Source organism: Thamnophis sirtalis, unplaced genomic scaffold (genome assembly GCF_051295495.1).
Source record: "Thamnophis sirtalis isolate CommonGarterSnake01/CBP01778 unplaced genomic scaffold, rThaSir2_p1.2 scaffold_3, whole genome shotgun sequence".
Classification (NCBI taxonomy): Eukaryota; Metazoa; Chordata; class Lepidosauria; order Squamata; family Natricidae; genus Thamnophis; species Thamnophis sirtalis.
Genome location: NW_028261383.1, coordinates 138,255,221 through 138,283,165, shown reverse-complemented (window position 1 = coordinate 138,283,165; position 27,945 = coordinate 138,255,221). Strand labels below are relative to the sequence as shown.

The 27,945-nt window shown below is 41.4% G+C and overlaps 1 protein-coding gene across 2 annotated transcripts in view; it reads left to right on the top strand.

Moving 5' to 3' along the window:
* Positions 1 to 27,945, top strand: part of MAP2K6 (mitogen-activated protein kinase kinase 6) — a 116,631-nt gene that overhangs the window by 52,911 nt on the left and 35,775 nt on the right. For both annotated transcript variants that reach the window (XM_087710200.1, XM_087710199.1), the window contains exons 2-5: positions 15,123 to 15,189; positions 23,083 to 23,131; positions 24,102 to 24,215; positions 27,018 to 27,137. In XM_087710200.1, coding sequence (XP_087566326.1) covers positions 15,123 to 15,189; positions 23,083 to 23,131; positions 24,102 to 24,215; positions 27,018 to 27,137 — 350 coding nt within the window. The remainder of the gene's footprint in view (positions 1 to 15,122; positions 15,190 to 23,082; positions 23,132 to 24,101; positions 24,216 to 27,017; positions 27,138 to 27,945) is intronic.

The window sequence follows — 27,945 nt, the reverse complement described above, 5'->3', positions numbered from 1 at the left end:
CAAATCAGAACATTGATTAAAATGATAGCAGAGGATAGAAAATGTTCTTTCTTCTAGATGAATGGACAAGCGGATGGAAAGAAGACCAAATTCCTTAACGATAGCACCGCTAGTTGCAAATGAATCACAATAACAATATTTACACCAAGAGTGGGCAAAGTTAACTTTTCAGATACTATGCTCAAGTCCCAGTATCATTAGCAGAATAATAGTTGTGAAGAAAAATAGAAACCTGAGTCCAGCCTCTTCTACATCTCTACCTCACATAGTAAAATGGGATAAAGGGGTGGTAGAATCAGGGATTCCAGTTGAATGCCATCGATTCCAGTTGATTTCAGTTGAATGCCATTGATTGCTAATTTCCCTTGCTAGGTGATACTGTTGGTTCAACAATGCAACCTGTGTCAAATCCCTGGCCTGCATATTGTAAAACAGAAAACCACCATGACCCGTTTGTTCTACTAGCTCAGTGGTTCCCAAACTTGGCAACTTTAAGACTTGTGGACTTCAACTCCCAGAATTCTCCAGCCAGCAGAGCTCTGTCTTAAAGTTGCCAAATTTGGGAATCACTGTACTAGGTGAATATGGTTTGCACTGGCTAGATGCCATGTTCCAGATTTTGAGGGAGCTGCTCCCCTGGCCACATACACACACATGTCAGGGATTTAATCTGGAATTCAAGCGGTCTGCTTTTTGCTGGGCTGTTCTTCTGTTTAGAAGAGCCGAGGTGGCGCAGTGGTTAAATGCAGCACTGCAGGCTACTTCAGCTGACTGCAGTTCTGCAGTTCGGCTTTTCAAATCTCACTGGCTAGGGGTTGACTCAGCATTCCATCCTTCCGAGGTGGGTAAAATGAGGACCCGGATTGTTGTTGGGGGCAATATGCTGACTCTGTAAACCGCTTAGAGAGGGCTGAAAGCCCTATGAAGCGGTATATAAGTCTAACTGCTATTGCTATTGCTATTGTTTAAACCATTTCTGTCCACGAACCTAAGGCCATCACCTTGTGGGCACTGTTCCCTCTAAGGTGCGCGGCTGCGGAGCCGCGCACGTTGCAACAAAACCCCGCGCAGCAGTTTCTATCTGCCGCGCAGAGATTTCTGTAAAGGAAACGTGTGGAAGTCCTTTGCAGGCGGCTACAACTGGATCCGGCAGTGCTGTTGGAGGAGGAGGAGGCGAACCAGCCTGCCACCGCCGGCCACCGCCGGCCCCGCCGCTCTTCCCGCCCCTTTCCCAGCCCCACAGTCCAGCGGTCGCAGCAGAAACAGCCCCGGGTCTCCGCTGCCGTTCCCCGCATTTTCTGGATGGGGATCCCTTGGAGAGGGGATTCCTTCCTGCGAGACCCTGTCCAGAAAATGCGGGGAGCGGCAGCGGAGCCCCGGGGCTGCTTCTGCTGCGACTGCTGGACTGTGGGGCTGGGAAGGGGGCGGGAAGAGCGGCGGGGCTGGCGGTGGCAGGCTGGTTCGCCTCCTCCTCCTCCAACAGCACTGCCGAATTTTCGCCCAATGCTGCGGGGGCGCCAGCGGGAGCTTTGGTGGCTTCACCTCAGCCGCAGCACTGGGCAGCAAATGTGTTGGTGCTGTTGGAGGAGGAGGAGGAGGCGGCAGCAATAGCACCTGAGGACAGGACAAGAACCAATGGAAACTTGTCAGAAGGAGACTCAAGCTGGAAATAAGGAGAAATCTGACAGTAAGAACAATTAAAATCAATGGAATCTTAATTCATTTGCTACAGGTTTTCAAAAGACTGGACGGCCATTTGTCTCAGATGATATAAAGACTCCTGCCTTGGACAAGGGGCTGGACTAGAAGACCTCCAGTATCCCTTCTGATTCTATGATTTTAAAAACCACAAGCTTTTTACAGCTCGCTTGCAACTTTACCAAATTTAATTCAGCCATTTCCTTTTGTTATTAAATGGGTATTGCTAGTTCAATGCGCTCCACTTTTAAGATGCTGAAAAAATCCCCATGACCCACAACAAAATTCATTCTTCCACTCTTATCTTGCCCTAACTTCTGATAGGTTCCTGAAATATAGATCTATAAAATTAAGTGAAAATATTTCTATCTATTTTAATACAGACTCGTAAAACAGATTGGGACAAATGACATTAGTGCTCTGGGATAATAGCAGGTTTACTCTATTTGGATTTTCAGATAAAAGGTATCTTTTGTGCTAAGTTCTAACAATGTAGTTCTCTAATGTAACTATGAAACAGTCCAAATATATAATTCCCCTCAGGGAGGAATTCTGGGAGTTGAAGTCCACAAGTCTTAAAACTGTCACGTTTGAAGACCCCTGGGGTTTTTTTTCCCTAAAGGGTTAGGGGTGCAAGGGTCCTGTAACAACAGCTTTAAGACTTGCGTGCTTCAAATGCCAGACTTTCTGAGCCAACATTTTGGTTGCTAAGCAGGAGCGTTGTTAAGTGATACTGATATTATATAACACTTTTAATTAAGCGGGTACCTTGAATAAACATAACTTTGAGTTTCAAATAATACTGATTTTGTTGTTGTCTTAGGTGACATCTGTGAAAAAAATTCAGGTGCTCAGGCATGAAAATATGCCGCTCAAACACTATACTTTCTGCTCACACTGAAAAAAAATTAGAGGGAACATTGCTTGTGGGATAAATTTCTCCAAAGAAGAGGGATACCTTCCCATATCTCATATTACCTGGAGCAGTCTATGAAGATAATGTTAAGTCCCAAAGAACATGACTGTGAGTTTTATCTTACTTGGTTAGGAATTATTTAGCAAGGTAAATTAGGTGATTTCACACATAACTCTTATGTTTCTGTTGTGGCATTTTCAAGCACATCGAATATCAAACTGAATTTTACCTCAGTGATCATTTTTCCTGGCACACAGTAAGAAGGACTCAGGAAGTTGAAGGTTAATATGGATAATGCAAGAAAACAGATGGTTCTCTATTGCAAATCTAGATTATTATTAAAGCAATGAATGGAGATTTGTGATTGCTACTAAAATTATGGTAGTTTTTAAATTATGTCTCACTACATTTAGATGTTGTTATGATCTATTTTTGTATAGATTGCCACAAGGGGCAATTCATGCTTGAAAAGACAAGGAAATTCTTTAGAGCAGGGGTGGGCAACTATAGCCCCTTTATGACCTATGGACTTCAACTCCCAGCATGGTCAGGAATTCTGGAAGATGAAATCCACAGGTCATAAAGAGACCATAATCACCCACTCCTGTTTTAGAGGATAATTTAATTAGAGCATTTAGTTTCATTTTCCCATACAATATTTTCCTTTACCATTTCACTCTTTGCACTCTCGCACAGTTAATACATATAGATTTTCCATGTGTGTTAGTATTTTTAGATATAAAATAACAGTGCCATTTCTAGAGTGTGAAACTGTTATTAGATCCAAACTGCAGAAATATAGATGCGTAGAGGCAGGAAGATACAGAAAGATCTAATCGCTCGCTGCCATCTGGTCGTTATCAGGATTTTTGTAGCTCTATACAAAACAGAATATAATGATAAAATATGAACCTACAGTCTGAACAGTATATAAAAATCTTTCATTTCCCTTACATAATCTATACTGTCTAATTCTTAACACTTGCCTGTGATTTTAGTGTTGCTTGCCTTCCAAGAGCTTATCCGCCAATATATTATTCTGTTTTCAATGACTAAATAGCAACAGCTTTGTAGGCAATCTTTTGATTTGATAAACTAGATTCTGTTGTCTTTGGAGACAGAAATAAATTTTATTAGATTGCTTCTTGACATTGGTATCTGACAGTTAGAACAATCAATCAGTGGAACCGGTTTGCTTCCAGAAGTTGTGGGTGCGCTATCATGGGAGGTTTTTAAGAAGAGGTTGGATGGCAGCTTGTCTGAAATGGTATAGAGTCTCCTGTTTGAGTGAGGAGTTGGACTAGAGGACCTCCAAAGTCCCTTCCAACTCTGTTATTCTTCACCCAAATCTGATGTCTTTCAGAAGAATTTTTGCAACAATTCCTGACAGAATTTTTGCTTAAAACCAGGAAAAGAAGCTATGTACTTGGTCTTGTTTCATTAGGGCAAGGAACTTTACATGCCCACAGAGAATGCACACCTGCAATTTGTCTACCACTGTACTTTAGACTTTAGTGTTTGCTAAGCAGAAAATTGTAAAGTCTGACTTCATTGTCTGGACTGAAGTGAAAGAGAAAATTGAAATTAGACTGCTGAATTTCCCCCCCCCCCCCCTCTCTAAGAAGCATGGGTCATTATTGTGAACATTTCTTTTAAACATCCAAACTGCATCTTCCAAAACCCGGGTGTGGCACTGTCCTTTTTGGCTGTAGTTTGCATACTCCACATCTAGAGAATTGCACATCTGAATACTCCTGATTTGAACTAATCTCCCTGACAAGGCTTAATTTTTCATGGTGCTGTTTTGCTTGTCGGTTTCTATGTTTTATATCATGGCACGGTCGGATGGAAGAGACAAAAGAGATGTTCTTCAGACTCAAACACTGACTGTTTAAAGGTAGCCCTTTAAAACATGACTTATTAAGAATCACATGGATGATTCTTGGTAGCAGTATCCTGCTCTGTTCTGCCCAGCAGTCTACAATAACAAAAGAATATGAATGAATCGTGTACTAACCAGTGTCCTCCAGAACAACAGTAGCAATGCTATGTTCTGGAAGTTGCTAGGAGCTGTAGTGCAAGCCAGTGTGGGTTGCAGAGTTCAGAAGGAGGAGATTTGTATTGAAAACAAAACTGATTCTAGCAGAGTACTATGTAAACCTCTGGGATGAGAAAAAAGTGATCCTAGAGATTGCAGGCAGCAACGCCCCTTAGTAACACAGTGAAGCCGCAATGTCTTTTTAATGTTGTAAACTCCTCCCTTTGGCTTTTCTTTATTAGCCAAATGTAGGTCCTGCAGACTAAGGCCACTACCCACTCTTAAGTAACACACACACACACACACACACACACACACACACACACACACACAGGCACCTTCCCCATATGATTTCTTTGAACCTTGTGGGCATGAGAAAGGTTATTATTTGTTTTGTGGTTTGAAATGCTATAATTCACCTGAGATCAATTTAATGTTCCCTGTGCCCTAGCAGTAAGCTTCATAAGAATTCATTTGGCCTTCTACTTCTAAGAGCCTTTGGCAATCTGTTGATTTTTATAACCTCTTAGAATGCATGTGGGATCAAGTGAAGAGCTCGATGCTTTTACAATGATTCCAAGGGTCACCATGCATTTTGGCTTCGCCTTAATCATTGAACATTGTGCTAGCTTAGCCCTTTTTCCATATGTTCCATGAATCCTCCTCTTTTTTTTGTCATTCTCTACCTCCGTAACCCTCTTTCTATGTTAATAGCAATAGCACTTGGACTGATGTACCGCTTCACAGGCTTTACAGCCCTCTCTAAGCGGTTTATAGGGTCAGCATATTGCCCCCAACAATTTGGGTCCTCATTTTACCCACCTTGGAAGGATGGAAGGCTGAGTCAACCTCTTTGTTTTTGTCTGGTAGTCTACGAATGCAGCCAGTGGTGTAGGTAGACCAGAGATCAGGGATACCTCTTATAAACATTCAATAAGAAGTAGCCAAGATAGGCAGTGGGGAAACAGGTCCAGATGCACACCTGAAATTGGCAATTACGTTAGTTGCCGAAATCCCCTTTACTTGTCAAAAGGAAATTTGCTCATAATGCTACTATCCTTTTTATTTTGAAAATGTACAACCTTTTCCTCTAATAAACTAGTTGTGTTTTCAAATAAATTGCAGATTTACAGCAAAGGGGGGAATTCTGAATTATTCCTATGGGCCTACTGGTGCCATGATTTAAGCTATAATTTGAACAGTGAAAACTTTTTTTTTTAAAAAAAATCTTTTTGTTTGTCCTTACCTCGTTCCTTTATCTGGAATATAGCAGCAGTTTTAAAGCGGGGACAGGCAGTGTAGTAGTTCTGGCAGGAATGGAGATTATAATGTAACGTCTTTTAAAAATGAAAACAAGAAGCAATCAAGGATATGTGATCATGGATGGATCGTAGATAATGATTGCAGTGGGCTTATGATAGTTTGCAAGTCATTTAAGGATTTTTGGCAAGTTAAATTCAATAATAAACAATTAACAGAGGGTTTTGAAATTGGGCTTGTTGATGGGGTTACCTGTTGACTGCTTTGTTTAAATTGTGGCTTACTTTGTCTTTATGCACATTTTTCCTTTTTTTCGTATTGTTTTGTTTTTCTTTTTTTTCCTTTCCTTTTTGGATTTTATTTTTTAACTTTGGAAATTAAAAAAAAAAATTTTAAAAATTGAAAATAATATACAAGAATGCTTCACTAGTATATCCAATGCTTTAGGTGCCCAGCTGAGTGTGATCATTTGCTTTTCAGCAGGGATTGTGTCTGACAGTTTGAGTGAATGGGGAAAACCTTTGAGGTCAGCTCCCTGGATAATAGAATAATGGAGTTGGAAGGGACCTTGAAGGTCATCTAGCCCAACTCCCGCTCAAGCAGAAGATACCTGAGTAGCTGAATTGGCCTGTGCACAGAACATTGGGTGCATGGACAAAATGAGGAGGAGGAGGAAAAAGTAGACTGAGAAAGCATTTTGTTGCTTTCTCAAAGCATTAGAATGAGAGGTTGTTTAAAGAAATGCAAATAACATCTGAACAGAGCATAATTAATCAGGCATTAAGTACCATGAGAGATGGTGATACCCCTAACCTGGATGGCTTTAAAAGGAAATTATCGAAGTCCAGGGCTATTAATGTGGAAGACTCCTTATTTACCTTCAAGTTGGTGGCAGCACATCATTTGCAGGGGAACAACTGTGAGAGGACTCTGCTTGCAAATAACCTGATGGACTGAGGAAGGTGATATACAACACAAAATACTGGATAAAATGGGCCTTGACCAGGTGTAACAGGTTTTTTCTTACCTTTTAAGTCTCCTGTGAGGCTTAGCAGTCTTGTCTTTGCTCCCCTTTTTGGCAAACGTACTATGCATTGTGCAAGACTGAGAGCTAAAGGACTGGCTGCATTTAAACCATGCCAGTCACAAATGAGATGCTTCAGCTTAGAGCCAACTGGGGTTCCATTATCTTTATGGATCCCAGTGTGGCTCGCCAGCCTCTGTCACAGCTATAGCCTTTCTCCTTTTCAATTTCCGGGCTTCCTGTTGCTCTTGACTGTCAATCATAGAAAATGGAAAACGATTAGGTTGCAAAACAACATCCTCTGTCTTTAGTACCAAGCAGACCATAAGACACCCCCACCCCCCCATGAAATAAAATGAAGGGACGGTTGCAGCTAAGTGTCTCCCTTAAAAAGAAGAAGAAAGGAATGTCCTGTCTGAGTAGAATGGTTCCAGAGGGATGACATCATGATAGATTGGTGCTTTGTAATTGGCTATAGGGAGGGACGTGGGGGCTCAGTGGCTAAGTCACTGAGTTTTTCGATCAGAAAGGTCGGCAGTTCGGCGGTTCGAATCCCTAGTGCTGCATAATGGAGTGAGCTGCTGTTACTTGTCCTAGCTTCTGCCAACCTAGCAGTTCGAAAGCATGTAAAAATGCAAGTAGAAAAATAAGGACCACTTTGGTGGGAAGGTAACAGTGTTCCGTGAGCATTCAGCATTTAGTCATGCCGGCCACATGACCGTGGAGACATCTTCAGACAGTGCTGGCTCTTTGGCTTTGAAATAGAGATGAGCACCGTCCCCTAGAGTCGGGAACGACTAGCACATATGTGCAAGGGGAACCTTTACTTATTATTATTAATTATTATTATTCCCCACAGCAGCCATTTAGAACACCTCAATGTTCTGGATACGTTCATCAGTTCCAAATGGTTGGACAGCGTTATCCCTGTGCAGCCTTGTAACTTTTGAGTTGTGCTTTTTTATCTGGGGAGGAGGGAGCGTTGAAGTCAGCATTGATTCTTGCCGACTACCTTGACCAGTGATGGCGAATGTTTTGGACTCATTGTGTTGAAAATTCAGACAGTGCCTAACTTCACTCTGTGCCCATATCACATTCCCAAACAAAAGATAAGCAGTTTTCTATTGTCACTCCCATCTAGGCCATCATGAATTACTGCTGTCACTCAAAAAGGCTACCTGCACTGTTCTCCAAGGTGTATTCTCCTGGCAGCCTATTCAAGGTTGATCTGCGTCAACGAGGCCTTTGTTCTTGAAACGGCTTGGGAGGACGCTCTTCCATGGCCTTTGCAGCCTCCAAAAACCAGGCAAAAGCATGCCCTGTTCTCATGAGCCTCTCAACATTCAGAGGTTCCAGAAGCCACATGAGAGAGAGACCTTCTTGGGCAACTTCCTGAGAGTTGGGAGGCTGCACAGAGCACATTTTATTTCAGGGCCCATTCCCAGGTGGACCCTGAAAATTGTACAAGAATGGGATGTAGTTTTGAGAATAGTTGTTGGTTATTGTTGAATGCTGGCATGTCACCCCAAATGTCATGTGACGCATGTATCATATTTCGCAATCGCTGTCTTAGACCCTACAGTTTTCTTGGCAAGATTTTAAAAGTAGTTTGCCTTCCCTTTAGGGCCAAAAGAGGGTGGCTGGCTGAAGGGCACCCAGCTTAATCACTCCACAGAGGTAGTTTGTTTAAACGGGTCTCAGCATTAGGGCCTCGTAAGGAATGGCTTCATGAAGGAGTTTAACTTACCGAAAACACTGCATATGTCATTCATTTCAGGTGTTGGAAGATAATAGGCCAGAACTACTATAAATGAGATTGACTAGGCTGCTATTTGCCTTATTTCAGAAGAATTGAAGCTCCATTTGGGTCCTTAGAGGTCTGAGAGGTAAAGCACACTTGTGAGGCCCAAACCTCACCCAGTGCCAGATTCCTCTGAAAGACAAATGACTGTTTTGTTTCTCAGTTTATTTTATGTGAGTGGGGATCTGAAGATTTGGCCACAAAGCACCTTTCCTCGGTGACTCTTGTTTAGTCTAAGGGTGTAAATGTTTGAAATGAGAACTGAAGGAATGCAATACGTCTTGTAGATTTAGCTAATGCGGGTCTAAGAGGCTCACTGGATCAGACTAGCATCCTATTACAGACATTGGAAAGCAGCTTAGTTAGACAACAACGCTTTCTTATCATCTACTCCTCAGGAGAGGTATTGTCAGCCCTTCAAGGTACACCTGAGTAGGATGCCAAAGTCATGTAGACCAGAATCCTCGGTCTGAGGACCGGCCCCTGGTCTGCAATATGCCAGCAACTGGTCTGCGCAAACAAGCAAAGTCCCATCCATGGGATGCAGGAAGCATGGAAAACCACACTTCCTCTGGTCTGTGAAAAAACCTTTCTCCATGGAACCAGTCCCTGGTGCCCAAAAGGTTGGGTGGGGGGGGCACTGAAGTAGGCCAATACTACTTATATTGTAAAGCGTCAGTAAGAGAATCATATAGGATATTAATATAGTCAACAATTCTGTCTTATAGAAAATCTCCCATTTAAGAATCCACCAGATTCCAGAGTAGATAATATTTTCCTGTAGTTGGATAACCATGTGAGACCAAACTTCATCAGAGTGTGATATCGCAGTGAGACAGTGGTCACTTTACCAATATCAAGACTGCTTATCTCTTAGTCTGAGATTAGCCTATGTTAGTTGGGGCTTTACGTTTTGAAGGTTGGAGAAATTCTGAGTTATCTTTCTCCCAATGAGTATGCTGTCACAATGAGAGAGTTAGCAGTTACAGTGTGTGATACCCTAGTATTGTTTTCTTTCAGTGCTACCTCTGTATAAAATCAGGAGGGGTGGCCATTGAGAATTTTGGGGTTAAGTGTCAGTAATGCATTGCTAACACTTGGCTCTAGTCTTTTGCTGACATTTGAAGCAGCCATTTACAGGTTCTGAACTAGGGTTTGAATGCAGTGATGAGTAGAAGAAGTTTTTTTTAAAAAAAACAACAACAACAGTTTGAATCTTTACAAAATGGAGACCTTTTATCAATTAGGAATATTGAGAATGTGATGTTTCTATGTTCCTATTATGTAATTGAGGCTCAATTTATTTTTGTGACCAGGGATGCTTATTACACATACGGGTAACCTCATGCTTAGGTACTGTAGTGTGTTTGCATTTGGTGTAGAAGCTCATGGAAAATGTAGCAATTGGTTGCTGATGGGTACATGTGACTCCCATATTGAAATACTGACTCTAGGAGGCGGTGCTCATCTCTGTTTCAAAGCTGAAGAGCCAGTGTTGTCCCAAGACATCTCCGTGGTCCTGTGGCCGGCATGGCTAAACGTCGAAGGCGCACAGAACGCTTTACCTTCCCACCAAAGGTGCATTTTTATATGCTTTTGAACTGCTAGGTTGGCAGAATCTGGGACAAGTAACGGGAGCTCACTCCATTACGCAGCACTAGGGATTTGAACTGCTGAACTGCCGACTTTTCTGATCGACAAGCTCAGCTTCTTAGCCACTGAGCCACTGCGTCCCATATTCCATATCCTTATGATATAAATGGCACTAAATACTGTACAGTTAGCCCTTGACTTACAATCATTCATTTAGTGACTGTTGGAGTTACAGTGGCACTGAAAAAAGTGTTTTATATCTATTTTTCACATGCCCGTTGCAGCATTCCTGCAGTCAGGTAATCAAAATCTGGACACTTAGTAACTGGCATGTATTTATGACAGACGCACTATGCTGGGATCATTGTGATCATCTTTTGCAACCTTCTGACAAGCAAAGATTCACTTAACAGCTATGTTACTAATGTAACGACTTCAGTCATTCCCTTAACAACCATGGCAAGAAAGGTCATGAAATGAGGCACAATTCACTTAACAACTGTCTTGCTTATCAATGGAAATTTTGGACTCAATTGTGGTAGTAAGTCAAGAAATAATTGTAAGGTGGAACCAGGGAGGTTGAAGTGTTTAAAAAGGCATCGTTGTTAAGACCCTGCAGGTGCTCTTCCTCTCCAGAGCTGAGAAATGAGTGGAATTTCACTTATGGTAGAGTTTACATCCTTGAACTGATGTATAAATACGGTTAGATGCCCAGATTCTGCAGTGACTGATCGTCATTATAAGAGTTTCTCTCACATCTGCCTAAAAAAGAAACGAACTTATCTTGGGAAACTGAGCCACGGCCTTGAATCTTCTACAGCTAAGCTCCCGTGTTTGTGTTTCTTGAAAGTGATTTATTGCCCCACTCAGGGTAAAGCCCAAATCAGTTTTGTTTTGTTTTCATTTTCTTCACCTCCTTCCTGTGCATGTTTTTAACAGTTTATTATTTTTCTGGTGCATTTTATGTATTCTAAACCACTTGAGATAGTGTAATATTGGAAACAATATAGTACACTGAGTATTAAGAAGAAATAGCCCTGACAATCATTGTTGACATTTTAAGTATGTTCCCCAAAGCTGTTGGAAGAGAGAGTGACCTAGTTGCATAGATCGCACTTCTCAAATAGCTCCTATTATTTCCCCCTTAAAAGCCAGTCACTATAACCAGATCTTCTAAGATAGTTGCCCATTTGGTCTAGTACCGTGATGGTGAACCTATGGCATATGTGCCACAGGTGGCACGCAGAGCCCTCTCTGCAGGCATGCGAGCTGTTGCCCCAGCTCAGCTCCACCGCGCATTCGCACAGTCCTCCCAATCGCCAGCTGGTCTTTCTGGGTCTCTGCCAAGCATGTGCAGGGGGCAGGGCGCATGCGGAAGATCCGTGTGCATGTGAGGGGGGTCATGTACATGAGAGCAGGGTAATGGGCCTGCACGAGGGTCTGTGGGTAGGAGCACGGGGGGGGGTGTTGCAAGGGCATGTGTGTGGGGGCAGAGGACACAGGGGTGTCACACGCACTTTATATTATGGGTGTGCATGCACTTTTGGCACGCAACAACAAAAGGTTAGCCATCACTGGTGTAGTACACCCAAGTTCATTTTTTAATCATTTAGTTTTGTGTATCTCTTTGCTGCCAATTAATGGATGTCTGCTAAGTGCTACCCAGAACAGCAGTAATAGGAAACAGATTTGCCTATACTTAGGAAAAGGTTATTATCCAAGATCAGACTAGCCCCCAGTTTGTATTTTCAGAGTAGAAGTTAAAATGTGGCTTACTAAGAAAGCCCTGTGATGAGATGGTATAATACAAGCTTGAACCTTCATCCTGGCTTACTTTGGATGTTTTGCTCTCCTGGTCTTTGTCTTTTGTTGTAACGTTTTGTAATTTTGTACTGTTAATCCATTGTTTTATTACAGATAGTCCTCAACCATTCATTTAAAGAATGTTCAAAGTTATAATGGCACTGAAAAAAGTGATTTATGATTGTTTTTCACACTAAAGACCATTGCAGCATTTCCGCAATCAAGTGATCAAAATTCAGATGCTTGGCAAGTGGCATGTATTTATGACAGTTGCAATGTCCTGGGGTCATGTGATCAACTTGTGACCTGACAAACAAAGTCAGAGGGGAAACCAGATTCACTTAATAACTGTTACTAACTTAAGAACTGAAATGATTCACTTAACAACTGTGGCAAAAAAAGATTTTAAATTGGACAAAACTTACTTAACAACTGTCTTGCTTAGCAACCGAAATTTGTAGCCGTAAATCAAGAACTACCTGTATATAATTTTGATTTTTAACCCTTTTATTCTAAAAGGGAATGGACATAAGCTGTTCTAGAATAATATGGAGATAACCTTGATGAAGATAATGCAAAATCTATTAAGGGAAAAGTAAAAGCCAACCCTGTCCTGGGAAAGGAGAAGGCTTGAGAAATCCCTCTTAAAATGTATTTATTTAATCAAATTTAGACACTTCCCATCTCACTATCCCAGTGGCTGTGGGCGGTTTACAGGTAAAGATGATGGATATGAATATGATATCCATTCAAAATGGATAAAAAAAATAAAGATCATAAAATCATGTAAAGAGACACAATTAAAATAGACTTAAAAGAAAGACAAGGAACAAGGAAAAGCAAACATTAGAAAGATAAGTGAAAACACAGAGGGTGTGCCTTCAAGGTACCAACCACTCCCAAGGATACATGGTGCTCTTGGATACCCATGTGAGTTGTCAGAGCTACATCTTCATGCTCTTCTGGAAGATCAAGAGAGTGGGGGCCAACATACCCCGGGGCAAGGATGTTTCCATAAGGCAGGAGCAACCACAGAGAAAGAGCCTCTTCTTAGACTTCACCAAGAAACTACTCTGTTTCCCTGAAAGTAAGACCTCCCCAGATAATAACCCCAACCATGCTTTTGAGCGAATGCGCTAAAATAAGCCCTCCCCTGAAAATATTGCAGCACAGCAGCAGCAGCCATGAAGTGACCATGCTCGCTGCCTCCTGTACCTCAAATAATAGGCCAAGTGCTTATTTCAGGGGTCAAAACAAAATAAGACCCTGTCTTATTTTCAGGAAAACATGGTAAGTTCTTTAACCGATGGGGTCAGATATTGGTCCTGCCATTGACTGTTGGGTTACTCAGCAGAATTTGCATAATATTGCTTAATATTGTTCTTATTGTCATAGAAGGAAGCCTGTCACCGTATATAAAACGATGAAGGAATAGGTGTCCAAATTGGTGGCCATGGATTTTTCAGTGATAAACCAAATAAATTGTCCTTCCTCCTACCTGTAGAATCTCAGCAGGATGTAAAAAGAGATTTTGGTAGTTTGCTTGCTGAAATTGCCTTGCTTATCTTTTTGGCTTCTGGGCTATCTGTGTTCAAATTTAAAGTATTTGGGAATCACCAGTAACTTCTTTTTATGCTTTTTGAGTAAAATAGACTTAAAGGTAAAAGTGCCCTTCAGACATGTGCTAGTCGTTTCACGACTCTAGGGGGCGATGCTCATCTCTGTTTCAAAGCCAAAGAACCAGCACTGTCTGAAGACGTGTCCATGGTCATTTGGCTGGCATGACTAAATGCTAAAGGTGCACAGAACACTGTTACCTTCCCACCAAAGGTGGTCCCTGTTTTTCTACTTGTATTTTTTACATGCTTTCGAACTGCTAGGTTGACAGAAGTTGGGACAAGTAACGGCAGCTCACTCCGTTAACACGGTGCTAGGGATTCGAACCGCCAAAGTGCTGATGTTTCTGATCGACAAGCTCAGCATCTTAGCCACTGAGCCACTGCGTCCCTATTAAATAGACTTTACGGAAGCATTAACATGGATACTATTAGAGCCTCCAATGTGCAAGTGCAAGCCAACCAATCTCGACTAATAAAGCTTTCATTTTTTGTGCTTGGAATGAATCCCATTCATGCAATTTTAAATAAAATGTGTACTTTGGTTCCTTTGTGGCATCCCAGATGTTAAAATACATGAGGGTCAAGAAGGGTCAGGGTGAGAGATTCGAAGCTATTAAAAGGCTCTACACAAAAGCTCTTTTCTTTGAAGACTTTGGCTTTTCAGGTTTGCCACATGCATCATCTGTCAGGGTCTCATTCTCTCCAGATTATTTTAAGGCTTGGATTTCTACTAAGTCTTTCTAAGAAATGATGGGTTATGGTGTATCATTCTGCCATCTTGAATAGAGTATTGTGTTTGTATTTGTATTTCTATTTATTATACTTGTATGCCGCTGTATTCCCCGGGGGGACTCAGGGCAGCGAACAAACACATGGGGAAGGGGGCAATACAAAAACAAACGAGACAAACGGGATACAAAGACAAATTAAAAACTACACAACAATCAGCAATTCGAGTGGGGCTGGGAACTCATCAGCCCCAGGCCTGCCGGAACAGCCAGGTTTTGACGGCTTTGCGGAAAGCCTGAAGGGTGGTGAGGGTCCGAATCTCCACGGGGAGATCGTTCCAGAGGGCCGGAGCAGCCACAGAAAAGGCCCTCCCCCGGGGGGTCGACAGTCGACATTGACTAGCTGATGGTATCCGGAGGAGGCCTAATCTGTGGGATCTGATTGGTGGAAGGGAAAATACGCAGATAGATACCTAAATATATTAGGGCTTATTGAGGTTGAAAGTAAGTCTCTGCAAAGGACTTTATATGTAGAACTTTGCATTCCTCAAGAAAAGTGATTGATATTTATGGCAGACTTTGCAAGGTGAGGCTAAACCTTAATTAAAAAAATTAATGCATTGTTTTTTTTAAATTTCTCAGGCAAGAAGAAAAATCCAGGGTTGAAAATTCCTAAAGAAGCATTTGAACAACCACAGACAAGCTCAACGTATGTATATCTTAATATTATTATGGAGAGGGGGCTGGAGCAGTTCAACCTCAATCCCTATCTTAATTCCATGAGTTTCAACAGATTTTAACCGATCTGAAGGGAGACTAGAGCTAGAGTGGCTTATCAGCTCTCCTTTGTTGCAAGTGCTGTGTTTGATTAGTAGTGAGAGCAAAGAGCACCTTTGATGAGAACTAAGGAGGGTGCTAATTCAGTGAGTTTGTGTTGCACAGAATTAATAACCAGCCAGGTGGTGTCACCTGCAAAAGCTGGACTGTGATACTGAGATCTAAAAAAGATGTTAATAAGCCCTTAACTCCTATGAGCCTGTCCTAACATCTTTAGGACGGGCTCATAGAAGTTAAAGGCTTATTATTCTGTAGGTTTATGGAGGTGGCAGAGGTTTGATAATTGGCTGGAAGTTTTCCAGGTCTGTTCAGAGTTTCAGGAGTCAGCGGATTGAGAATTGTTTGGAGCGACCCTCTAGATAATCCAGTAGATGAAGTTGCCTGTCTCCTGTGCTTGATGAATGGCTAGCTAGAGCTATATGGTTAGGGGTTCCCATGCTCTGTCTGCCCCAGACCTACCGTATTTTTCGGAGTATAAGACGCACCAAGGTTTTGAAGAGGCAAATTAAAAAATATATTTTTTGGCACTCTGCAAACCTCCCAAAAATGGCCTGTTTTTCATGAAAACGGACCCATTCCCCCCCCCCCAAAGGCATTAATAGCCTTTAGGAGGCTTGTAGAGTGCTCCTGGGGGGGCAAAAACTAGCAAAAAATAGCCCGTTTTCCCCCCAAACGGGCCTGTTTTTTTGTCAAAAATAGGGCATAGATAGCCTTTAGAAGGCTTATAAAGTGCTGCTGGGGGGGGGGAATTGACCAAAAAATGACCCATTTTTTTGCTCATTTCTGCCCTCCCCAGCCCCCAGGAGCTCTCTGAAAGCTACCTAAAAGCTATGCATAACCATTTTGGTGAAGGGGGCGGGATTTCAGGAGGCAAAATATGCTGTATTGTGTATAAGATTTAAAGCCTCTTTTTTGAGGGAAAGAGGTGCATCTTATACTCTGAAAAATACGGTAATTGCCCTAGTTTCCGGTTGTTGGTCCCGAATGCATACTTGGCTTGTAATAAAGTTTTCCTCATCTACAATCTAACAATAGCACTTAGATATATACTAGTTCATAATGCTTTACAGCTCCCTCTAAGCAGTTTACAGAGTCAGTATATTGCCCCCAACAATCTGGGTCCTCCTTTCTCCAGCTGATGGCGCAGGGGGGTCCAGGAGTGGGTTGTTCAATCCTTATTTGCCCAAGAGACTGAGTCAGAATTGAAGCCACACCTCCAGCTTCTCCTGCTGACTTCCAATTCTGACTCAATCTTGCCCGATAAGAGATGTAAAATTTATTGCTGTGAGTGAAAATTGTTTTTTTTTAGAGTTAGTTTGCTTTAAAGTATTTTTTTCTTGTTTTTTAATGTTACTAGCTGATGGAAGGGGTTGAACTTGGCTCACAAGTTCTTTTCCACCTGGTTACTGTTAGAGTGGTGAAGAGTTTGGGCTAGGTCCTGATGGAGGTTTCCAGGTTCCTTGCAGGCAAGCAGTTGGCTGTGCCGGCTATCAGAGATCTATTGCAGTTCCGTTCGGCTTGATTACTGCTTGCTGACTCATGCACGGGCCAGGGAGGTTTCCCTGCATTGCTGCTGGTTCTCAGGGGCTGCAGCTGGTGGACGTCGAAGCTACTGGTGTGAAGGGTGTGCATGTGGAGCGCAGGCGCTCCCGTGTGGCTGCAAACAGTCCAGAATAACAGGAGGGCCCGATTGGCGCTGGCTGGACTTGCAGAGGGCCGAGCAGCTGATCCACGCGTTCTTGGGGCCATTTGCTCGCCGACACCATTTGTTTTCCTGGAAGCTACTCCCTCATGAGTATGGGGCCCTGGGGGCGGCCATTTTGGTAGAGCTTCTTGGGTGGTGGCCATCTTGGGAAGGTCCTTGTGGTGGTGGCTATTTTGTTAGTGGCTATGAGGTGGCAGCCATTTTGTTTGGAACTCTGGTGGGTCACATGGTCGGCAGCCATTTTATTTTCCCTTTTTCACTGCCACGAGGCTCATTGCGACTGCCGGCTCTGGTGAGAACAGTCGCAGATTGCTGTGCTGGTTACCGAACTGAGCAGAGTGAGGCCTTGGGGCAAAGAGTATTGCTACATTGCCATGGCTGATTCCCCCGGTTAGAGCACCTCTGGGGTGGCTTCTGCAGCTCCATAGAAGAGCTCCAAGAAGAGGAAGAGTTCCCCTCAGGATCCTCCTTCCCTAGTGAAGCAAGCTCCTCCAGGCAAGGAAGTACAGGGGATGGGGAGAAGAGCCCTCCAGGAAGACAGAGGTGCTGTTTCTTTCTTTCCAGCCTTCTACCATTGGGTCACGGGTGTCCCCCTCTACCATTGGGTGATGGTTACGGGCTTGTATTGCCCGAGCCTATGAGGCGAAGGTAAGCTGGTGCCACGGGGATAACGGCTCATTCAACTAGGAGTGCGGCCACAACTGCCTTGTGGAACACTCAGGCTCCAATTGGGGATATTTGCAGAGCTGCGACATGGGTTTCCCCTTCACCTTTTATTAGGTATTATAGATTGGATGCTTTTGCATCTGCCGAGGCGTCATTTGGTTGTCGGGTGCTTCAAGGAGTTCATGCTCCCTCGGGTACCATGGACCAGTGAGCTCTCGCCCTAGGGACTGAGGCTTTGGTATATCCCACTCCTGGACCCTCCTGCGCTATCAGCTGGAGAAGAAACGTTGGTCCTACCACACTTCTCAGCGTAGTGCAGGACGGTCCAGGTCCCGCCCTTGTTTGTTGTTTAGTTAGGTCCGTGTCTCCGGGGCTATTAATGCTACGGGCAGGGCCTGCTCTTCTTCTGTTTCTCTAGTTGGAGTTGCACCTTGTCGGAATTGGAAGTCAGTAGGGGAAGCTGGAGGCGTGGCTTCAATTCTGACTCAGTCTCTTGGGCAAATAAGGATTGAACAACCCACTCCTGGACCCTCCTGCGCCACGCTGAGAAGAACATTCACCTGGGACCAACGTTCCTTTACCAACCCCGGAAGGATGGAAGGCTGAGTCAATCTTGAGTGGGGAGAATCAAACTGATGAACTGCAGACACCCGGCATTCAGCAGCAGAGGCCTGCAGTACTGCATTCTAACCACTGTGCCACTCCGGCTCTAGTTCTGCATGAGAGTGTCAACTTTGCATGTATTATGTGAACCTTGCAGGACATGGGGTCAGAGGTGGGGTGCCCTTCTTGGAAATGTGCCCATCAATGTTTTGTTTGGTAGGCATCTCTGGTGTAGGAACAGTGGTTGTTGTGATTGTCATTTGAAAGGACTCCAGTGACTTCTGGGGCTACTGCTCTGCAGAAACCAGACATGAGATCCTGCTCATGAAGTTTAGCTCTAGAGATCAGCTAGTACTGCCGTTAGTGTATCAGAACTTTCTGCTACAAAGGGCCTGACTTACCTGAGCTGCTTGATGCTGTGGCCAGTTTTGTCAGAATATTCATGAACTGGCAAGAGATATGATAACAAGGTCAGCCAATGTATAGACATGGCAACTGGGTCAGCCAATGGGAACTGTTTGGTGACTGAGAGCCATGCCATATGGCTTGGAGCCTAGGCAGGACTTACCTATGTAGCTATGAGTCTGTGCAAGAAAACTAATCTAGTCTGCTCTCTGAATTGAAACTGAAACCATCTCTCCTCTGCCTGTGTTTTTCCTGTAACTCTATCACATTGGAAGAATCTGCTGTTGGTGTTATTATGTATGTAAAGAAGTTAATGAATCCTGTTGAATCAGTTATCTGTGTGAGCTTTCTGGATGTGATTTCTGCAACAAAACTCTGACAAATTTGGCAGTAAAGACTCCAGAACCTAAGGCATTGGGGACTTAAGTTTGCCTTCTTTTTTAGATGTGGATTCATGGGTAGCTTGGGGATTCATAGCATGAACTTAGATTATTGAGGGACTGACTGTGGGGGGGGGGTCTTATGTTAGACATTATCTTTCTCTCAGAATGGGATAGCACTACCCCAGACAGAGTTCTTACATTGCATTCTAATAAGCTGACTGCTTGAACTTTTGGACTCTTCAGTTGTGCAGTTTTCATTCATTTCAAGGCTGTGATGTAGATGAAAGTATCAGGCAACATTTTCTTGCTTGATCTGCAACAATCACCAGGAAGAAAACCAAGTTTCTCTTCGCCATCTTGTCTCTTGTTTTCTGGGTTTATGTTACGTCTTCTGTTAGCTTCAAAGTCTGATGGGGCCTGAAAAGCCCTTAAAGTCCTTTCCACTGCTTCCAGGAAAAAGATAATGTTTGCCTAGTGTGGAGGGTCATGGAGAGTGACTTGGAGCCTTGACATTTGCTGGATTAATGATTTCTTGATACCTTGACAAATTTGTTAGATAATACAGAGACTTGCTTTACTGAATTGTGTCAAGCCTTCCTTTCTTTCTAGTTTGGCAGTCAGCTAGGATAACAACCTTTTTTCCCCACTTGCTCTTGACTCTGTCTGCTATATTTCCTTTCAAAAAGGAGGTCTGTTTTATCTTATAAGTTCCTTTGGATGTAGTTTCTAAGCATACAGTATCTGTTTTTTTCCCCATGCTTCCCTCTTCTTTTAGTTGATAACAAGGCATCCAAAACACCAACAGAAGTACAGTCTCCACCAAGAACCCGATACTGCTCTAGTAATCAACAGAATGCTGAACATTCTTAATGTTCTCATAAGAGAAATGTTCTTAAGGCTGAATGTTCTCTTGTGACCAATTTCCTAGAGCAGAACTATTTCTCTTCTCCTTTCTTTAGCTTTCAGCTGGCCATACCTATATCATTGACAAATGTCGAAAAATTAATAGCAATTCAGGTGTGACTATCTCACCAGCAGAAATTTAATGAGCCACTGGTAGGGAAGAAGTTACCTGTTTGGCAATGGGGAAGGTTTAAAGCTACTGTAGAATCAGTGGTGAAATTCAATTTTTTTTACTACCGGTTTGGTGGGCGTGGCGGGGGAAGGATACTGCAAAATCCCCATTCCCTCCCCACTCCTGGGAGAAGTATATTGCAAAATCTCCGTTCCAGGTTGTATTTGCCCGTTCTCCGAAGTACACAAAATTTCCGCTACCGGTTCTGCAGAACCTGTCAGAACTGGCTGAATTTCAACCCCGTGTAGAATGATCAATGGATAAATCGAAGTGGCCACGATCACTTATGAAGTCCATGTAAAAATAACTCTTTGATAAAGATACAGATTTATAGGAGCTTCCACTGTAAATAAGGTGTATAGTTGCACTGTTCCCGTGTTTATATGTTACATTTCTGGTTATTTGATATGGCCCATCACAAGAGTCTACTGCTGTTTCTACCCTCTTGCCTCCTGTGTCCTTAAGCCTGTCTTAGTGTTATGATAGCCCCAACAGTCTTTTTTTTTAAGTTTCTGTTTCTTCAAGGTTCAGTGGCAGTGTCCTTTCTCACTGCCCTAGTTTTCTGCACTATAATCAATATGTCTTGCAGATATAGGGCACTAAGTAAAATCAACATTAACAACATTAATAAGTCAGGAAAGGTCAGGAAAGTGGGAGAGGGTCTTTAACCTTCCCAGTTTATTAATCCTAACCTATTATTCTAACACACAATGGCTAGCGGCACAAGCTGTGTCTGCATATATGTATGAATGTATGCATGTGTGTGGAGGCTGTTATTTACTAGTCCCTCATATAACATGGCCAGTTATGTCTTAAAACTGGTCCAGTCCAGTTCTGTGAAATATCTGCAGCAATTCACTGCACGTTGTGATGACACAATATTTTCCCACTTCACATTATTAATTGCTGCTGATTGGGAACTGGATAGGGAGTAATGATGATTGATAACTGTTTTGTATTTACCACAGTATCAAAATATTCATGAAAATTCTAAAAACTATTCTAATGTTATGTGAGGCAAGCCATTTAAAACAGCGAATATATTTTCAGTACTGTATTGCTATTTAGGAGTTCTGAGTTATTTAAGCAGCCTTTTTTTAAAAATAAGAACAATTTAAGAAAAGGAAAGGCCTATTTGGAATTTGAAATACAGTAAGCAAATTTCTATTAATATCAAAAGTTGAAAATTCATGGATACAGGGACTTTGGATTATGTTGAGGAATTCAGCTTAATGTCTTCTGCAGGATCCAATCTGGGTCGGACCAGAGGTTTTGTCTTCTGAGCTTTCAGACTCATGCTAAAACCCATCTTCAGGGAACTTCTCTCTAGCAGAGTGTGTGCTGTTTTGTGTGTGGTATTTATAGTGCCTATTGTAAGTGGCTTTTTAGATGTTGATTGGGGTGTGTTGATGGCTGGCTTTTAAGTCATTAGCTGTTGTTTGTGTGCTGCCCAGCCCTGGTCTTCTAAATACTTGATAGGCTGGTGGTAAATCAGCACTCCTACTGGCTTACTGTGGGTATGTGTGTTTCCCAGGCTTCAATCACTTCCCCAGCTGTTTTTGTCCCTGCCCGTCCAACAATCTTGGTTATCGCAAAGTTGAATGTGTGTCCTTGTTCATTGCAGTGTGGGGCTACCAATGAGTTCAGGTCTCCTTGTTTGACCACTTGCAGTCTGGTCTGAAAGACCCAGTGACCTACCCAGATTGGATCCTGTCTCATTATCCTGGGACACATATATTCCCTTTATTCATTAACATCTTCTGATTTTTCTGTGTTAAGTTATAGTCGACTTAAGCAGGAGCCTTTTTTTAAAAAGAAACGTTGCTGGTCCTTTGTAAAAGAAGGGATTCATGACAAAGTTCATCCGTGCTCAGGTTACTTGGAGCTATTTCTGTCATGGATAATGCAAGATAAATAAGGTATTTGAAAGATAAATAAGGTATAATGCAAGATAAATAAGACATTTTCCAGGTAAACTTACTTCTCTGTGCAATTCATCAGATTAGATTAAATGAAAACTGAACATTTACAGTATATCTCTCTAGGCACACAATTAAAATAAAACAGAGGGTTAGAGGAAAGGAGTGATAATGAACCCCAACTTCAGCAATATATAAGACATGAAGATCAAACATAATATGTGGCTCTTTTGTGGTGAGTAAAAGGTATTTTGAAGAGTTCATCATTTAGAGGAATTAGTTATTCTTTCAACCACAATACTATCTATAGGAGCACAGAAAATCTTCAAAATAATAATTCTGAATAAATATTATTCAAAAGATGGTCTGTGAAAATGGACCAAATTTCTAACCACCAAGCAGAAATGTGAAGAATATTTAAAAATTGCCTGAGTTTCCATTTTTTTAACTGATCAGCAAAGTAATTTACCTGTAATATAAAGAATGGAAGAGATCAATTAAGTAAGCATTTAACACTTAAGATACATTTAAGGCTTAAAATGTATTTATGCCTGTTCACAAACTATACTTTGAAGGTCCTTTGAATAATACAGTTTCTGCCTTTTTATAATTGTTGCTGCTGCATTTTTTTAAAAAGTTCTTACATTAAAAATGTTCAGTGTTTTTTTATCATTATACACATGTTAATTAAAAATATTTTTACAACTTGAGATAGATAAAAAATTTCTTGTGATAGCTAATTATTGGCAACCCCTAAACTTAGATTCATATTTTAAAAATTACTTGATAGGAGATTCACATATACAAGTAATAGTTTCTTTAAAGAGCAATATTTTCCAAGTATACAATTTAAAAATGTATTAATTCCCAAACTCTCCTAATAATGCAATCCAAATCAGCATTTTTTTCCTCTGAGTAGATTAATGCATTTTTCTATACAATTATTCATAGGTGTGAATTTAAGTGCACATCAGATTATTTTCTGATTTTACTTTTCTTAATTTCACAGGCCACCTAGAGATTTGGATTCCAAAGCTTGCATTAATATTGGAGACAAGGTATGATGAAGATAAAATATGGTGGGTGGATCTGCTTGTGTGCTTGTTGGGAGGACTAAGGTGGAAATTAATGAAGAAGTGAATAGGAATGAATGCAGTAGTCTTATAAGTGTGTGTATGTGTGTGTGTCTCTGTATGAATATAATTTTATTTCTCACTCTTGTTATTTACATTTTTATATATTATATCTTGTATCTGTTTAATCCAGCATTCAAAAAGCTTTAACATTTTTAAATGATGTGGGGTGCTTTTACAGGCATTGAATTAACTTTCAATTTAGAGCATCAATATAGGTAGATACTCATTCAGCAACCATTCATAATTACAATGGTGATATTATGGGGGAACTTAAAAATTGTCACCACGGCAACATGATGGTCAGTGCCCACCTTGCAATTATGACAATACAGCAAGCCATGTTCAAATGGTTTTGTTTTCAAACATTTTCTAATGGCTTCCTATAATCAAAATCAATGGGAAAACAATTGGGGAATCAAAAGTTGTTCCTGTTCTTGCAGTTTTTTCACCCACCTGTACTCTGCAGTGTCTGCTTACACCTTGCCTGTAATACTCCCCTCACCCCTGCAGCATCCATACAACTGCCCATGACCCTGAGTGCTTGTTCACAATCCTCCTTCACCCGCAACTCTCACCTGTGGTGAAATCTGACGCTGAATTACATCTGAAGTGATCTGGAGAATGGAAGAGGGATAAAACTGCTATTCTTTTGGGTTCCAAAGAGAGAATATCTCTTGTGCAAACCACTTGTCTAATCTAGTGAAAGGGGGGGGGGGGACCTATGCAAACAATTAGGCACACGAAAGTAAAATTATTTAATGTGTGAAAATCAAGTGTTCATTTCCCTTTAGGGAAACAAAGTCTAAGAAAACGGAAAGTTAAACAGCTCACCTGCTTTGGCTGAATTGGAATGAAGATCTGCCTTTTAACTTCTGTTTTGTTTTCTTCACAGAACTTTGAAGTTAAAGCTGATGACCTGGAGCCAATATCCGAATTAGGACGTGGTGCATATGGGGTGGTAGAGATGATGCGACATATGCCCAGCGGGCAAATAATGGCAGTGAAGGTAGATTCTCTCCTGGTGTGCATTAACCGTCCAATTGTCCAAATTCACCCAGCTCTTCTTCAGGATTTTGAAATTGCAAGATGGATGAGATCAGGCCAAAGTGTAATGGTCAGGTTTCATTCAGTTTTGAAAGCCCCAAATATCTGGCTCACTTGTACATTGGTGAATCATAAGTTGTCTAGATCTATGCACATACAGTCATTCATAAAATTTGATGCCATATTTGCATTATGTTCCATAAGTGCTGCTTCCATATTTAAAAATCAAACATCTCTTTATATTTTTTTCTCCTTTTTGTGATTGATTGCCACACAGGAATGGGTTTTAGAACTTATTTGTGGTTCTTTACCAATATATATATTGTGTTGGCTTTTTTCTAAGCAGTTTGGCTGCTTACATTGGAAACAGATTTTTCTTAGCATGTAATATTTCTTTCTTTCTTTTTGCTTAGAATGAGTGGAATCTCTCCATGCAAATAGTCTTTATAAAAATGTGAGGGAATTTCATATGCGTGCACGTATACAGGTAGTCCTCGCTTAACAATGGTAATTGAGACTGGAATTTCTATTCCTAAGGAGTGTGATCATAAAGCACATGACATCCCTTGTAGTCACAGGGACTACTAGAACTATCATTGCTAAGTGGTGCGGTTATGTGATGTTTGATCTAACAGTCACTTTGGTTAACTATGGAAATTCCATCCCCAATTGGGGTTGTTAAGCAATGACTAAGTTTTTTAATGTGGGTTTTGGTCTTTCCTTTTAATATCTGGTTTTATTGTGAAGGCCTCAGATTAACCACAGTTGGAATATGCTAAGATCCTAAATCTACTTCAGACCTTGGTTTAAAGTTTAGGCACATGTAGACACACACACGCGCGCGCGCGCGCGCGCACACACACACACACAGACTGCGTGGAGAGTGAAAGAATACTATTTGCAAAAAAAATCTGACTGACTTAGAACTTCTACTTAGTTCTTTGTAATATGCCTTTACAATGATATATTTATAATTATGTATTTAAAGCATCACATTCAATAATATTCAGAATTTACTATGGATATTATAACCATTGAATATCATTACAGCCATTGAACATCAATGGGTTTTTTGCTTTAATATAAATTCCTGGTAGCTAATCACCCATACAGATCATATCATTAGATAATTTCATTCCAATATTTTAAATATGAAAATTTAAAACAGAAAGAGAAAGAAATATTTTGTCCCCTTTCCACTGAATTAAAACACTTGAAAAAGAATGTACTGCATATATTAATGGCAGATTCTACTGAAACTGATTAACATACAAAATATAATTGATTATGACTTGCTCGTTTCCTTTCTAGAAGCTGTGAGAATGGTAAAGTATGCCTTTGGGGAACAGACTAGAACTTGTTTTTAAAGCAATTACAATTACATGAAATATAAATTTTCTATGCAGTGCCAAACTGCCTATCAGTTATATTAGTCACAGATTCCAGCTGTTTTGACAACTACTAGCCTGATACAAATATATTATTGAATCCAAATTACTGCTAAACCATAGTGTACTCCCTTAATATTTTGATAATATCCAGATACAGAGCCAAATCATGATTTAGCTTGTTGAGGTAACCAATGCCTAATAAAAGATACCAAGGTCAACAAAGGCCTACTTATCCCTAGTGAGCACAGAGACTGGATAAATATGAGAGCCTACTCAATCGAGGCATGGATAGCAAGAATTCAGTAGATGCACATACACGCACAAACACCTTTCCCATGAAAACGAATGGCAGAATCCTGGCAGAGTGCATCAAAACTGCCATTCATGCAAACAGCTGTGTTGGATTGGGGCAGGTGAAGAATGCATTCCTAAACCTGGTGCACATTCTGTGGTCCCTCTTTACCCAGTGCTCTGCCATTGTTGCTTTGTTAATGATAGAAGACCCAAGAAAGCAAATATAAATAAACAGAGAGGGGGGAAAGAAAAGAAAAGCACTTACGTAATAACAATCATCCTTTGCCCTTCTATAGCACCTCACATCTGAGGATCTCACAGTGCTCCCCAGACATAAATTACGCCTGTGAGGTAGGTAAGTGTTATCATCCCCATTTCACAAAGACACAAAGAGGCTTTTTAAAAAGTTTCGTATTGGAGTGTCTGTTATGGGGCACTTGTAGCCTAAGTTTATGTTTATGCACTCAGTAGTAAATTATACTGGATTTCAAAAAACTCACTCTCCACCACTACCACTGGGTAAGTGTGCCAAAGACTGCAGTCTTCTTATTTAAGGCCGTAAAAGCACTTGAGTTTTGTCAAAGGATGCTGGGATTCGGGGTAAGGCTCCCAAGCCACAACTTTGGCTGGCTTCAACTTTTGTGGCTGCCATCTTTAAACCTAATTTGAAGGCTTCCTGCTTCTGAGAGTAGGCCAGCAGGCATTTGTTTCTCCTTGTCTTGCAGTAAAAGAGATGAGCCACTAGAAAAATAACTCGTTAAATTAGCTTGATAAAATAAGCCAAACTCCTAGGTCTGCCAATGTAATGCTACTGCTGTGAAAACAGCTCTGGCTGCCAGTTAATTTTGCGGTGTGATTGAAAAGGTAGCTATCTTCTTTAAGCACCTACAGGGCTAATTGCCTGGACATGTTTGAAACTCTCTTTGGTTGATTCTGTTCATCCATAAGATCAGGGAAGAGAAGGTTTGCTTCTGGTAAGATCTTTTTGACGGATGGTCATCGTTTTGACAGCCAGGTTGTTGTCTGATAAAGCATCCATGATTAAAAATAGGAAGAGTGAACTGGCTCTTGTTTTCCAGCGAATCCGAGCAACCGTGAATAGCCAGGAACAGAAGAGGCTATTGATGGACTTGGACATTTCTATGAGAACCGTAGACTGTCATTTCACTGTCACATTCTATGGTGCACTATTTCGAGAGGTAGGACTTAAGACCTTTTCATGCTTTTATCTAGGACATAGAAAATTATACTGGATTAACCGGATGGTCATTTAGCCTGGGAGTGGGCAACCTGCTGGGCTATTCCAAGTGTTGTCCTTCATTTGACAACTGATTGGATCTGAAACCAAATAATGCATGGATTTCAGTTACTCAAACTCGGTCCCATCCTATTACTTAATATGCCTTACAACAAACCAAAATACTATAAGTCGGTAATTGCTAAAGATTATTCAGAAGGGGGTTTGCGCCTTCTTGTGAAAAAAGATGGACTGCTTTAATAACTGGCAGAGAGCTTGCGGTGGTCAAATAAAGCCCAAAGGTTTTCTTTAAATCATTTTCAAACAGCGCACAACCAGTTGTTACAGTAAGACCCCTGGAGACAATTCAGTTGATACAAAATATCTTCAGTATATACACAAAACCCACAAAGAAACCCAGGCACGGACAGAAGGTTCTGAACAAAAAAAATTTCCTTTGACCTAGAAGATGAAAAGCTCGATGGAGAATAGCATGTATTTTCATCCAGCAATGAAAAATAGCAAAAGAGGTATTGGAAGGATGTGTAATCCCAAATCATCTCACTAAAGAAGAGTTATGCTGTTGGAAGATCTGCAAGACTTTTTTGGGGCTGCATTAATTATGGCTGCCTTAGTGTATCAGACTATGATGCTAGACTTTTAAAATAGCAAAATCCTAACAACAACAACAATAACAAAAACAGCAGCAGAATTTTCTTTCATATCCTTTCATCCTTTTCATAAACAATCAAATTAAGCAGTGATTTAGA